The 14,508-nt window shown below is 38.5% G+C and overlaps 1 protein-coding gene across 3 annotated transcripts in view; it reads left to right on the forward strand.

Moving 5' to 3' along the window:
- Window positions 1-13,897, forward strand: part of LOC139758338 (uncharacterized) — a 266,694-nt gene extending 252,797 nt beyond the window's left edge. For all 3 annotated transcript variants that reach the window (XM_071679642.1, XM_071679633.1, XM_071679628.1), the window contains 5 exons: window positions 2,433-2,584; window positions 3,003-3,168; window positions 4,116-4,286; window positions 5,196-5,401; window positions 11,386-13,897. In XM_071679642.1, coding sequence (XP_071535743.1) covers window positions 2,433-2,584; window positions 3,003-3,168; window positions 4,116-4,286; window positions 5,196-5,401; window positions 11,386-11,662 — 972 coding nt within the window. In that variant the 3' untranslated portion in view covers window positions 11,663-13,897. The remainder of the gene's footprint in view (window positions 1-2,432; window positions 2,585-3,002; window positions 3,169-4,115; window positions 4,287-5,195; window positions 5,402-11,385) is intronic.
- The last annotated feature ends 611 nt before the right edge of the window (window positions 13,898-14,508 follow it).

A 14,508-nucleotide genomic window follows, 5' to 3' on the forward strand; every position in this document is an offset into this window, starting at 1 on the left:
TGAAAAAGATTTTGTGTGATCGGGGCCTGAACATGCAGGAGGGTGAAAGGAGGGCAAGGAACAGAGTGAATTGGATCGATGTGGTATACCGGGGTTGACGTGCTGTCAGTGGATTGAATCAGGGCCTGTGAAGCGTCTGGGGTAAACCATGGAAAGGTGTGTAGGTATGTATATTTGCGTGTGTGGACGTATGTATATACATGTGTATGGGGGTGGGTTGGGCCATTTCTTTCGTCTGTTTCCTTGCGCTACCTCGCAAACGCGGGAGACAGCGACAAAGAAAAAAAAAAAAAAAAAAAAAAAAAAAAAAAATATATATATATATATATATATATATATATATATATATATATATATATATATATATATATATATCTTTATAATTTAACATTGACAGCCATATAATAACCTTTACAGCTAAAGCTCGAATAACCATCCAACTCAAATAAAATTCATCATGTTAGGATTTGTTATGTAAATTCAAGCAACAAGTCCGTTTTGTCATCATTCGACAATAAACTGAGTATTGTGCTTTTGTCATAAAGATATTTCATCATATTGTATTATCTTAGTGCATTTGTCTTTATAATAGAAATATACTTTCTTGAGCTTTTTTTTCTGAGTGCAACATAAGATTTCTGCTTCTGTAGAGTTACTTGCAATTAACCATCTCGAACACTTCCCTCAGAGCACTGTGAGCTGTGACTATGGCTAAAGCTCTCTGATACACTGGCGCGGTTTCTCTCTTCTTGCAAGTGTACATTTCTCTTGTGACCAACAGTTTAGCGCTCATTTCTGCCCTCAATGGCCTCCATTCCTTTCGTGAAGCTCTCTCCTCATGAACGCGTTTCATATTACCAGAAAGTGCTTTATTCCGATCCCTAACCAAACTGTTTGCATGCACTCCAGATTGTTTTCCCAAGTATCACTGTTTTTGTATATAAAATTCAAGATGACTGGGTGCGTATTTTCTGGAAGATAGAATTTATTTAAAGTAGTATCAGTGGAATCTTTACGTGGTGTAGTGTTAATATAGTTTACTTTGATAGTCATCGAAAATTGTTTACACGTCGTGTTCTATAAACTGAACTCCCCAACTCCAGTGATGGTAACATGTTCTTAGCAGCGCCAGTGAAGACCGCAGCTTCGAGACCAGTTTCTTGGACACCTCGAGACAGTATGGAAACTTTGGACGTGTCATTGTATGGGAGTTTAGATACAGCACCTAAGCCTCCATGAGCTGTTAAGTTTTCCCCAAAATAGGCATGGCTTTGATGATGAAATGACGCCATCATTGAAACATTTGAATTCCGACTGAATCGGAATTTTGCAAATATGTAGTAGGACAAGTCCAGGTGTCTTTATAGATTTGGGGATTGAATGAAAGCTTATGAATAAAATCTGTCACACTCTGGGCCAGATTTGTAAATATATGGATATCAGCTCTTTATATACCTTTATTCATACAGTTCATATGTCGATATAAAAACTGACTGAAGCAGTAATACAAAAAAGAAACTTGTCTGTAGTCTAAAAATGCCTATTTTTCTCTATTTATGTATACCACTGAATGCCGCCATCATTCAAACATTTGAATCCGGATTCAATCTGAATCGGAGTTTCACAAATATGCCGGATTAATCCAAATGTCTATATAGATTTAGGGATCGAATGAATACGTTTGAATCCAATCTTCTCGTTCAGGGTCAGATTTGTAAATATGTGAATATCTGAACCACTGTATACCATCTGATAGTTCATACCATGCGAATCATAGGGAAGTTTGTGAGGTACGTATTGATGAAGATGGAATTTCACTTTATTCGTTGTGGTTTTGTATTTTTTTTTTCTTTATTTTTGACACTACTGCTTCATCATCTAACTTCACATTTTCCCTCTTCTCCTAACCCCACCACTAACGATTTATGTAATGTCGAAAGGTCGGTTTTCAGAGGAAAAAGGGGAATTCCACATTTATAAATCACTCTTCACAGGGTCAACAACAATTCCAGAGGAGCAGAAGACAGATGCTATTCAAAATTAGCTCCTATATTTTTTAGTTTCTTTTTCTATTGGTCTTTTAAACTACCCATACTACCCTCACTCTTGTTATGTTTCCATTTACCTCTAACTTTCAGTCTTGGTGAGACTTTCCACTTGTAATTAGCTCCCAACTCTGCTTGAAGTCTCCATGCCTCCAATTCTGCTGTAAATTGTTTTTCAAAGTTTCAGTGGTCCCTTCCCCCTTATAATTGACTCCCGTACCTTTTATAAATCCCCATGCCTCCTCTTAACTTCCTCCCAATTCTGTTGTCTCCATGGTATCTAATTGGCTAACCGTCCTTGTATGCTTATGCTGGCTACTAGTTCTGCTGCGAGAGTGTCTGTCCGCCATTAACTTGCCTTCCTCTCCCTTCCTTTGTCAAACGCAGGCACTGCGCATGTTCCTGGCTGAGCAGGAGCGTCGGGCACATCATGTGGCCTCCACCTGCATGAAGCTCTTGGCACCCGTGGTTGATGCCAATGGCAGTGGCAGGGGCCCACCCAGGGGACTCATCTCTGGCAAGGATATCATCTTCGACAGGTAAACCGAACTGTGGAGAGCTAAACTAGTATCATGTGGTCTAATGAACATATCTGGGTACAGATGCCTATTGAGAGTAGTAAATAGTCACTTTTTATTGGGATGTGTGATGTAGGTGTTCCGCACATCAAAAAAATTAATGATTTTGCTCATTTTAAATTTATTTGTTGTTATAGTTTTGTAAAAATGAAAGGTATAGTTGTGAGTATAAAGAAATAATGAGAGAGAACAGCGTGACGTAGTGGTTAAAGGAGGGAACAATAAGAAAATAGAAAGAGAAGAATCAGTATGAGAGAATATGAAATCTGATGAAAATGCCATAGAAAAGAATCGTTTCAAAGGTAAACCCAAATACTTTGATATCAAACAAAAGTATTTTCATGCCCTATTTTCTTTCAACCTGTTGTATCCCTTACAGGAAAAATCATTTGGCATTCTGTCCAGTGTACAAGGCAGCCAGCACTTCCTGGACCATCACCCTGCTCGAGATTGGTGGCTATTGGTCGAAAAAGCTGAAGAAAACAGCCTTGCAGAAGGTCGTCAGACAGTACTATCCCAGAATAAGCAACTTCGCTGCAGCTTCGGTGTGTTGAATGTATTCAAAATATTATTCATTTATTTGACAACTGTTGTAATAAATCAAGAATGGACAATAACAGAAAGTAATTTTTTGTTTATATTCAACAAGACATTGTATTGTTTCACTATTGTAGAAATTTTCTTCCTAAATATTCAAAATATTATTCATTTATTAGACAACTATTGTAATAAATCAAGAATGGACGATAACAGAAAGTAATTTTTTGTTTATATTTAACAAGAGGCATTGTATTGTTTCACTATTGTAGAAATTTTCTTCCTAAGTATTAAAAACTTTTGGCTCCTTTTCCACCGTGGGCATCTTACACAGCACATGCATCCAGCTAAAAGGACTCCTACGTTCATTCACACAAGCCAGCCTGTGCCAGTAATGGCACCCTAAGAACACGCACTTGCCCTGAGCCAGTAATGGCACCCTAAGAACACGCACTTGCCCTGAGCCAGTAATGGGACTCTGAAAACATGCACCTAATCTTTGCCTGACTTATTCTTGGTGAATCTTTATACATATGCATCTTCCCTTTCTACACTCGGCCCGTTCATGCGATGACAGCACATATGTACGTTTGATTAAACCTGCTGAGGTAGTTTTAACCTTTAAGCACAAGGGTATGGCTCTAGAACATGACAGGATGACAATCTAACCATAATGGGTCAGGTTAGAGGCCAGGCTATCATATTCAGTAGGTCGTATTATCATGCTGAAGAACTGTACTGCCATGTTGAAGAATTTCACTGTCCTGCTCAAGGGATTACGGAGACTATGATTTGTTTTGATATTTGAGTTAACATTATCATCGTTTTTCACGACTGTAATGAACATTCTCTATAACATTACTTCTCTTATTGTCAACATCAGTCTTCCTTTTCCTCCTCCTTCTTCTCTTACTACTACTAATCATTATCATGAATTATCTGTGATTGGTTTCAGTTAACTAATGATGCTATCCGGTTCATGGTGGTGCGACATCCATTTGAGCGGCTACTGTCCTGTTATAGGGATAAGTATGAGAATGCCTCCAAGGATTACTATTACCTCCACTATGGCGAAAAAATGGTTCGACGATACAGGAAATTCCCGCCATACCTCACCTCTTCACAGGTGAGTGTGGAGAATCTAGTTTAGATTTAGATCACAATACAATTTTTCATTTTTTTCACAAGTCTTCTTTGAAAACAATATAAAAAAGGGCCAAAAATTGAGAGAAAAGAGGAACTTAAGTTTTTGTAGATGTGGAAATCATGCCTTTTAAAAAAAGGTAGATTTTGATAGGAAAATCATACGAAGGTAAATAGTTCTAGAGTTTAGTAGTTTGGTGGGAGAAAACACAATGGCCGACCTTAAACTTGTTAACAACCACACACTGTTTTTGATACACAGTCGCTTCCTGTGGTCTAAGTAATGCCTGAGGCATGCAAGGAGCTGGTTTTAAGTACAAAAAAAAACTGAAGTAATATCTATAGGAGTGAAAAACAAAAGTGCATCACAAGGAAAGTATATCCATTAATAGTGCAGTGTACACTTAGTCTGCATCTTGCATTTGTGTATTGCCTGTGTATAGGTAAATTTTGATAGGAAAACCATACGAAGGTAAATAGTTCTAGAGTTTAGTAGTTTGGTGGGAGAAAACACAATGGCCGACCTTAAACTTGTTAACAACCACACACTGTTTTTGATACACAGTGGCTTCCTGTGGTCTAAGTAATGCCTGAGGCATGCAAGGAGCTGGTTTTAAGTACAAAAAAAAACTGAAGTAATATCTATAGGAGTGAAAAACAAAAGTGCATCACAAGGAAAGTATATCCATTAATAGTGCAGTGTACACTTGGTCTGCATCTTGCATTTGTGTATTGCCCAGATAGTGTACATCTTGTAGCCATTGCCCAGATAGTGTACATCTTGTAGCCATTGCCCAGATAGTGTACATCTTGTAGCCATTGCCCAGATAGTGTACATCTTGTAGCCATTGCCCAGATAGTGTACATCTTGTAGCCATGCGTCTTTCTACAGCTGGGGGTACTACAGGAGCAGGTGCGGGCTAAGATCAAGGCTGGCCTGCCAGTGGTGCTGAGTGATAACCCCTTCGCCAAGCCATTGGGCCCCACCTTCGAGGAGTTCGTGCAGTTTGTCATTGACACCCGGCATGACGATGAGCACTGGAGGACCTACTTCACCCACTGTGCCCCCTGCTATGTCCCCTATAACTTTATCCTAAGGTGAGGAGTAATCCTGTACTCTTAGTATTTAAGGGAAAACAAAATCAGCTGCCGTGTCTTCAAGATAGAATTGTTCTACTTTATCTTGAAGGGAGTGGGTTTGATATGCTTTATTATGTAAGGTAAATAAAACACCTTTGCTACATTTGTAAGTTAGGTAGAACTATTCTTTCTTGAAGGCCAGTGAACTTCTTTAACTTTTTTCCTGAATGTGAAATGAATTTCATATGACTAGAATTCGGGATTTTTGTATCTTTCCAGCTGATGTGAATTTAGTTACACAGTTTTGTTTCTTATTGCCATAGGAATCTGTGTGAGCTGTCATGAAGATGTGAGAATTTCACAATAGATAGGAAAACTTAGGTACCTTTAACTTCAGTGCACTAATTGTACTGTACAGAGAGAGAGCTTATTATACTTATGGTAACGCGGCTCATGAATTTTCTATGCTGCCATATAACATGATAAACTTCTGTGTACTGTCATCAATAACATTTTTAGTTCATGGTTTATTCCATTCACTTATTACTGTGATACTATAAGAGGGCTTCTTTGCATAATTTTTAACAAGCTTCTTTTTTTTTTTGTCCCAATTTTGGTAAGTCTGTCTTCGCAGAACTGTTCATTGTTAATACCAATGAACTAGTTTCAAAACTTGAAGGTTGCAATTAAGTTAACCCTTACTCTTCACAACCTCATGGTGGGCAAATTTATGGCCTCTAAACCTGTTACTCTAACTCAGCTTTCTTCATTTTGGTTCTGTCTTTATTGCCCTCCCCTAGATCTGAATTCTCCAAATTTTCTTTTGCTTCAATACATGTGAAAACAAAGTTGAGAAGCATACTTTGGAGCTGACCTTAAAGACACTGTAGATAGTTTACCGAACATGTACTTAGATTTGATTCTGATACTGGTCTACAGTTTCTCTCCTTTACATTTTTCTTTTGGGTGGAGTTATGTTGCCAAGCTAGGTTCATTGTCAACTCCCAGCTTTCTCTCATTCAAAGATAACCGCAGCTTTTTTCCTGCTAGTTACTATTCATAATAAGGTCTTTTGCCATTGTGCTTTATCAACATTACTCTTATTTTCTTGGGTTGAATTTCATTAACTACGTATCAGACCAACTTTGGATATGCCTAATGCTTCCTTTTAAGTTGTTGCTATCCTCATCCATTGTTTTCTTCCCTCATGATCTCATCATTGACAAAAATATTCAGGTATGAGTACAGTCCTTCTACCAAGCTATTTATATAGATCAAGAAGAGCAATGGTCCCAAGACCATGCCCTGAGGCATACCACAAGTGACTCTTAATAGGTTTTGAGAAGGCTCCACTGACTTGTCTCCTTTGTTCCCTGTCACAAAGGTAGTTCTATCCAGTGATAGAGTTCACTCCTCATTTTAAAACTGCTATCACCAGCTAATCTCAAACACAAGTGTTGTTTCTGTAAGCCATCCCCATATTGGCCAAAAATTGAAAAAAAATTAGATTTTTTCTCCTTATACCATATATCTGTATCATACTTTACTGAGAAGAATACCAAGTATGTTGTTTACTTCTCTCTATATCAATGTAAGAGGTCATTTCAGGGATGTGGTAGGACCTTTGCTTTGATGCTCCTTACCAGTGTAGGAATATGATAACCATAGGGGATTTTCAGGATTTGTTGCCTTTTCTATATACCTAGTCTCATTACACAATTTATTTCAATGTGTGATTTCCACTTTTTTGTGTTTTTATTTATCTCTTACTTTTTCAATATTTTTTACTCTTTATATGTGTTTGGTGCATGTTTGTATGCTATTTGCACAATTACAACTCTATTTACATGAAAAAATGAACATATAACTGTATTTGTAAAAATTTTTTTTTTTTTTTTTTCATACTATTCGCCATTTCCCGCATTAGCGAGGTAGCGTTGAGAACAGAGGACTGGGCCTTTGAGGGAATATCCTTACCTGGCCCCCTTCTCTGTTCCCTCTTTTGGAAAATTAAAAAAAAAAAAAAAAAAAAAAAAAAATGCGAGAGGGGAGGATTTCCAGCCACCCGCTCCCTCCCCTTTTAGTCGCCTTCTACGACATGCAGGGAATACGTGGGAACTATTCTTTCTCCCCTATCCCCAGGGATAAAAATATCAATGCTTATACCTCAGAAATTGTATCTTTTATTCTCTGCAGTAATAAACACCAAATCCAGATTTCCCACTCAGATGAAATACATACACTTTCTTTGACATTCTGTGTATGACTGACATGGGCAGATCCAAGATTTTCAGAAGGAGGGGGTCCAAACATAATGGCATAGGAGAGGGTTTTGGATGGGATGTCCCCCACTAGTCTGGTTGATATACTGTTCCATGCCAGAGCCATTAGGCAAATTAATTCATACCAGATATAAAAAGGAGGTTAGACATTTGAAAGAAGGGGGAGGGGGTCTGGACCCCAAAGATCTGCCCGCGATTGTGACTTTTAGTGGAAGCAAACATCATCCGGGATTTTAAACAGAGTTAGGAAACTTTGATTTATGTGATGATGGGAACAGGGCTATGACTGACATTCATCATATAATGAAGGCAGCAGTGTAAGTTTCAAGCTTCAAACATTGCTGCATCATGAAGCATAGATGGTACTGAGACTGATCTTTATCACATTATGATTATGATACTCTCCACATGACTTTGAATTGCTTAAGGACAGTTTACAACTACAGATGGATAATATCCCTACCAACCAATCGACAACACATTCATCCCATTCTTAATAAATTCAACTGCAATACCATCCAAACCCGAAACCTTACTGGATTTCTTCTTCCTCGTCTTTCACCCCCTCTTCTCTCTTCACCAAACCACTCTCCCTCTGTCATTTTGCACACTGCCCGACCAAATCACCCTACTTATGCCACTCTACCATCAAACACCTTCAACAAACCTTCAAAATACTCACTTCATCATTACCTGTTATCACTTCCCCCCTTCACTGATGTTCCCATTTGTTCTCTTGTCTTATGCACATTATTTACCTCCTTCCAAAACATTTTTATTTTCCCTAAAGTTTAATGATACTCTCTCACTCCAACTCTCATTTGCCCTCTTTTTTAACTTCCTCTTGACCTCCTGCCGCTTTCTCTCATACATCTCTCATTAATATGTACTCCTTCCTTGCAAGTATCGTCCAAATGCCTCTCTTTTTTCTTTCACTAGCGACTTCTTCATCCCACCACTCACTACCTTTTCTAATCTGCTCACCTCCCACCTTTCTCATGCCACATGCATATCCTGCTTATGCCATCAGTGTTACCCTAAATACATCCCATTCCTCACCCACTTCCCTCATGTAATTTGCTCTCACCTTTTACCATTCTATGCTCAATCTCTCTTGGTACTTCCTCACAGAAGTCTCCTTTCCAAGCTCACTTACTCTCACCACTCTCTTCTCCCCAACATTCTCTCTTCTTTTTTGAAAACCTCTACAAATCTTCACCTTCTCTTTCACAAGATAGTGATCAGACATCCCACGAGCTGCACCTCTCAGCACATTAACATCCAAAAGTCTCTCTTTTACATGCCTATCAGTTAGCACGTAATCTAATAATGCCTTTGACCATCTCTCCTGCTCACATATGTATACTTGTGTATATCTTTCTTTTTTTAACCAGGTATTCCCAATCACCAGTCTTTTTTCAGCACATATTATCCCTTGGGATAGGGGAGAAAGAATGCCACCTGCATGTTGTAGAAGGTGACTAAATGGGTGGAGTGGGGGGATGGAAATCCTCCCCTCCTGTTTTATTTTCCAAAAGAAGGAACACAGAAAGGGGCCAAGTGAGGATTTTTCACTCTAAGGCTCGGTCATCTGTTCTAAATGCTATCTTATTAGTGCAGGAAATGGCAAATGTACATATATCGGGGCCTGAACATGCAGGAGGGTGAAAGGCATGCAAGGAATAGAGTGAATTGGAACGAAGTGTTATGCTGGGGTCGACGTGCTGTCAATGGATTGAACCAGGGCATGTGAAGCGTCTGGGGTAAACCATGAAAAGTTCTGTGAGGCCTGGATGTGGAAAGGGAGCTGTGGTTTCAGTGCATTATACATGACAGCTAGAGACTGAGTTTGAACGAATGTGGCCTTTGTTGTCTTTTCCTAGCACTACCTCATGCACATGCGAGTTTGAACGAATGTGGCCTTTGTTGTCTTTTCCTAGCACTACCTCATGCACATGCTGGGGGAGGGGGTTGTTATTTCATGTGTGGGGGGTGGCGATGGGAATGAATAAAGGCAGACAGTATGAATTATGTACTTGTGTATATATGTATATTTCTGTGTGTATATATATGTATACATTGAGATGTATAGGTATGTATATTTGTGTGTGTGGACGTGTATGTATATACATGTGTATGTGGGTGGGTTGGGCCATTCTTTCGTGTTTCCTTGCGCTACTCGCTAACGCGGGAGACAGCGACATAGCAAAATAAATAAATGATAAATAAAGTATGTATATATAGATAGATATAGATATATATGTGTGTGTTACTGTACCAGAATCCACCTCTTGGTTACACAAGTGAAAAGTCACCTTCAGCGAGGCTACATCATCATCTGTTGACTATAGGAATATAGCCTTATTGTACAACTTCACACTCCAAAGGAGTCCATCATTGTCATGTTAATGAAAGCTGCAGAGCCTTGAAATAGCATGAGCTCCTTTAGTAAAATGGGTCCTGTGGTTGTATAATATGTGCATACAAATGTTCACAACAATGAATTGCTTTTTCTCCTCTTCCCTAGTCAGTAAGACAGCATTCAGAGAGATCCAGTTGATAGAGAGATCACTTCAACAGTTACCATAAACGCGAGAAATTTAGTCTGAACTGAACCTCACAAGTTGTAAAGAAAGAAGTTGGAACATAAAACCTAATGGATTACAGATGATGAGTGACCATAGCTAACTACCCTGCGTAGCCATATCTGTATACTTGCAAGTTTGTTTTTCTTTAATTCTTTTAAAGAGACTATAGTGTTCATTGCCTGCAGTTACTGTAAAGACCTTAACTGTACAGTATGCCTTTACATTATGATGTTGCTGGTTTGAGCCCCAGGACCTATTACCCTCCTTCTTTCTTTCTCATCTCTCTTCATGCTTACTACACTCAAGAGAACCCTCTAAGAAGTACCTCATATAATTCAACAACTCCACAACCTGTCCCTATATTCAGTAATCAAGAAAGGCATTCAGAATTTATGTCAGGCCCCTTGGCCCTAGAGTTGTAACAACAATACCCCAGATGTCCTTTGGAAATTGCAGTAGAGCCCATGTGTTCTTCAGATCAATCCAGATTTCAGGCAAGCTTATTATAACAGGTATTCCTCACCAGTTGTGGTATAACTTACCTGCAAAGTGTGCATTAGCAAGTGAAGTATAACATTTTGAGATTTGTTAGAATGAGAAGGCTGTCATCTATCAGGTAGAGTATGATGCTTAAGGGCCTCTAACACCACTCTTGTGACTTCTGATAAGTATGCTATAACCCTTGAGCTCCCAGTAGTAAGTTTAGTATTTCTAAGATATCTTGCTTTATGCAAGTGTCCTGTGGTTTATATGCTAAAAATAGGGTGTCTGTTAATAGGTGCAGTAAAATTAATGTCCTTCAACAAATATACAATAAAGTAAATATCCTCCACAGTTACAGAATAAGAAAATGCACTCCAGCAAATGCACAATAAAATGTATGTCCTTCAGCATTTATAGATAGAGTAAATGTCCTCCGGCAGCTGTATGATAAGTTGAATTTCCTCTTGCAACTGTAGGATAGAATAAATGTTCTGAAAGTACACTGAAGGATAAAACAAATGTTCTTAGCTGTATCATAGTTTTAATGTCCTCCAACATCCAAAATTTGAGGTAGGTATCCTTTATATACTATGATGTAAACTACATACCCTCCCACATCTTCAGTACAATTCAGATGTCTTTTTGGCAGGTTTGAGTCATTATATGAAGAAGGGTTGGAATTCCTGGAGTACCTGAACCGCACCTCCATCATCCATCCACGCTGGGACAACCCCACACGGGGTGCCACTACTGGCGAAGTCTTCTGCTCGTACTTCAACCAGCTCTCCCTTGAACAGATTGACAGGCTTTGTGTTAAATACGAAAGAGATTTTAAACTCTATGAATATAGTCCTGATGCTTATAGAAAGTGTGCTAAAGATTATAAAGATTTAAACGCTACTACTAAAGTGCCAGAAAAAGCGTAATTGCTATTAACTGCACACCAATGAGCATGGGCCACATGGATAGCAAGAGTGTATGTGGTCTTAGAATTGTCTTTAACACCTGAAGAAGGTGTTTCTGTTGGTTGATATAGCTTGATGTTGACAGTATTAATGACCCAGGCAGTTGATGTGTCTAAAGTTCAAACAACAAAACAATTTGCTGTGAGAGTTTATATCTCAGAATTAGCCTTAGTTAACTGAAGGTATAAAAGATCACTTGGATGGATGATGTTTGATGTTAACAGCCTCAATTACTCTGGCAATTGAAAGGCCTAATGCTCAAATGACCATCAAACCTGTCTTATGAAGATCCATTTATGCAGTGACGATAAGTATGATCTTCGAATTATCTTGAATATCAGAAGAAAGTGTTCAAGCTTTTTCAGTTGGCAGGTGTTTCCTGACACTGAGAGCCTACATGGCCCTGGTACTTCAAAGGCTCAAAGCCAAAAAACCAATGAATCATTTCTAACAAGGACCACATATATATTATCATCGAAGTATCTTAAACACCTGAACAAGGTGTTCAAGTTATTTGATTGATGGTTAAAACTTAATGATGATGGCCTTAATGGCCTTGTCTTTCTATGAATGTGAAGCCAAAATAGCCAAACAATTCAGACAATTCAAAGGGATTCTGCATTGTTTCAGAATTATCTTTAGACGAAAAAGGCGTTCAAGTCTTTTTGCTTGGTGGTTACAAAATGATGTTGATGGCCTTAAATGACCTTGGCAGGTGATAGGGCTAATGCCTGAGTAACCAACCAATTCAAATCAAGAACCATACATAAAGTGACCGAGTTTAGGGTCTTAGAACTATTTTCAGGACCTTGAATTGTCCAGGTTTTTCAATTGGTGGTTATACCTTGACATTAATGGCTTTAATGACCTAGGCAGTAGAGAGACCTAAAGCCCACATAACCAGCCAACCAATTCAAACAAACAAAGAAAATTATTTAACTCTCCTCAGTATTGAGCTTGGATTAACTTGGATTTTGAAGACTTCTCTGAAGTTTAATCTCCAATTTTTTCCTATTTTTGGCTTTAAGGTAAATGCAGAGCAACTCTGGGATAAGATAAATAGTATGCATGTAGCCATAAGATGATTTTGGAAATTTTGTAGACTGTGTGTGTGTTACGTGAGTTACCACCAACTGTTCCATTTTCTTTTTAACTCCTCTTCTTTTTCTGTATTATATGTAAACTTCTTTTCTCTCTGTTCACCCCATATGCACCAAAGCACAGTTCACTCAGTACTAAAAACTTTCTTCATATAGATAATAGTAATATATATTCAAAACCATATCCAACACAGTTTATATTAAAACCATACATCCCAAACTTCCTCAGGAAAGGTTGTGTCATGTTCATATTCATTCTTTATCATAATGTTATTTATTGGATATTTATTTATGTATGCCGATGCCTTACTTTGTAAATACGATGTATCTGGTACTTGCAAATATTTTTTAACTTGAGCAAATTATGTAAAAAACAGTTATTGATATTACTTGTAAATTTGTTTTTCATGCACAGGATGGTCAAAAGTGATCTTATCTCTTACAGAATTGCTGAGATTAATACATACATAGTCAAACAACAAATTTCTTCGTCCTTTGTCTCATTGCATGGAATTCTGTCCGATACAGGACTTAAGATGATCATTATTTTAGCCAGTTGATTACCTTTTAAAAAGATACTGTCATCACTGCATGAGAAAATATCTCCTAGTATCTCTTAATTACTGTAACCATTTATTTGTAGATAAGCACCATATAAAGTCTTTTTATTGCTTAAAAGACAGGATGACAGTTTTTTAAAGATTGAAATAATGAATATATTGACAAATGGCCTGTAAACTGTATTGTACATTTAGCATCGCCACAGTTTTATGTGGTGTGTACATGCTGATGCTCCATGTATTGTGTCCTCTAATAAGGTTAGCTGGGACAGCTTAACAGATATGGCCCTGTGGCAGTGGTGAAACTCATAATTATCCCTGTAGATATCACCAGGGTGTTGGTCTTTCTGTAGGATGTCCCCTACAGATGTTATTAGGTGCTGTTAATTGTGAAAGACTTCTGTGGAGCTGCCCCAGGGATGTGGAGTTGCCCCCAGTTGCTGTATTGTTAGTGGGATTATGTGGCTCTAGACACGAGCTGTCTGGCTCCTCATGATGTGCCTTATGGGCCAAAGTATAATAAATGATTTTCTTTCTGTCCTTTTTTTCTTATTCCTTAAGTAATGAAAGGATAAGAGATGTGAGGGAATAAAAGTGTGTTTGAGAGAGCAGAAGAGGGTGTGTTGAAATGGTTTGGACATATGGAGAGAATGATTGAGGAAAGATTGACAAAGATGATATACATGTTAGAGATAGAGAGAACAAGGAGAAGCGGGAGACCAAATTGGAGGTGGAAGGAAGGAGTGAAAAAGATTTTGAGCGATTGGGGCCTGAAGAAACAGGAGGGTGAGAGGAATGCAAGGAATAGATTAATTGGAACGGCATGGTATACCAGGGTCAACATGCTGTCAATGGACTGAACCAGGGCATGTGAAGCTTTGGGGTAAACCATGGAAAGGTGTATGGGGCTTGGATGTGGATAGGAAGCTGTGGTTTTGGTGCATTACACATGACAGCTGGAGACTGAGTGTGAACAAATATGGCCTATTCTGTCTTTTCCTGGCACTACCTCGCCGAAGTGAGGATGGCGATGCTGTTTCCTGTGGGGCAGGGTTGCACCAGAAATGGATGAAGGCAAGCAAGTATGAGTATGTGCACATGTATATATGTATATTTCTGTGTATGTATGTATATGTTGATATGTATA

This window comes from Panulirus ornatus, chromosome 2 (assembly GCF_036320965.1).
Source record: "Panulirus ornatus isolate Po-2019 chromosome 2, ASM3632096v1, whole genome shotgun sequence".
In the NCBI taxonomy this organism is placed as follows: domain Eukaryota; kingdom Metazoa; phylum Arthropoda; class Malacostraca; order Decapoda; family Palinuridae; genus Panulirus; species Panulirus ornatus.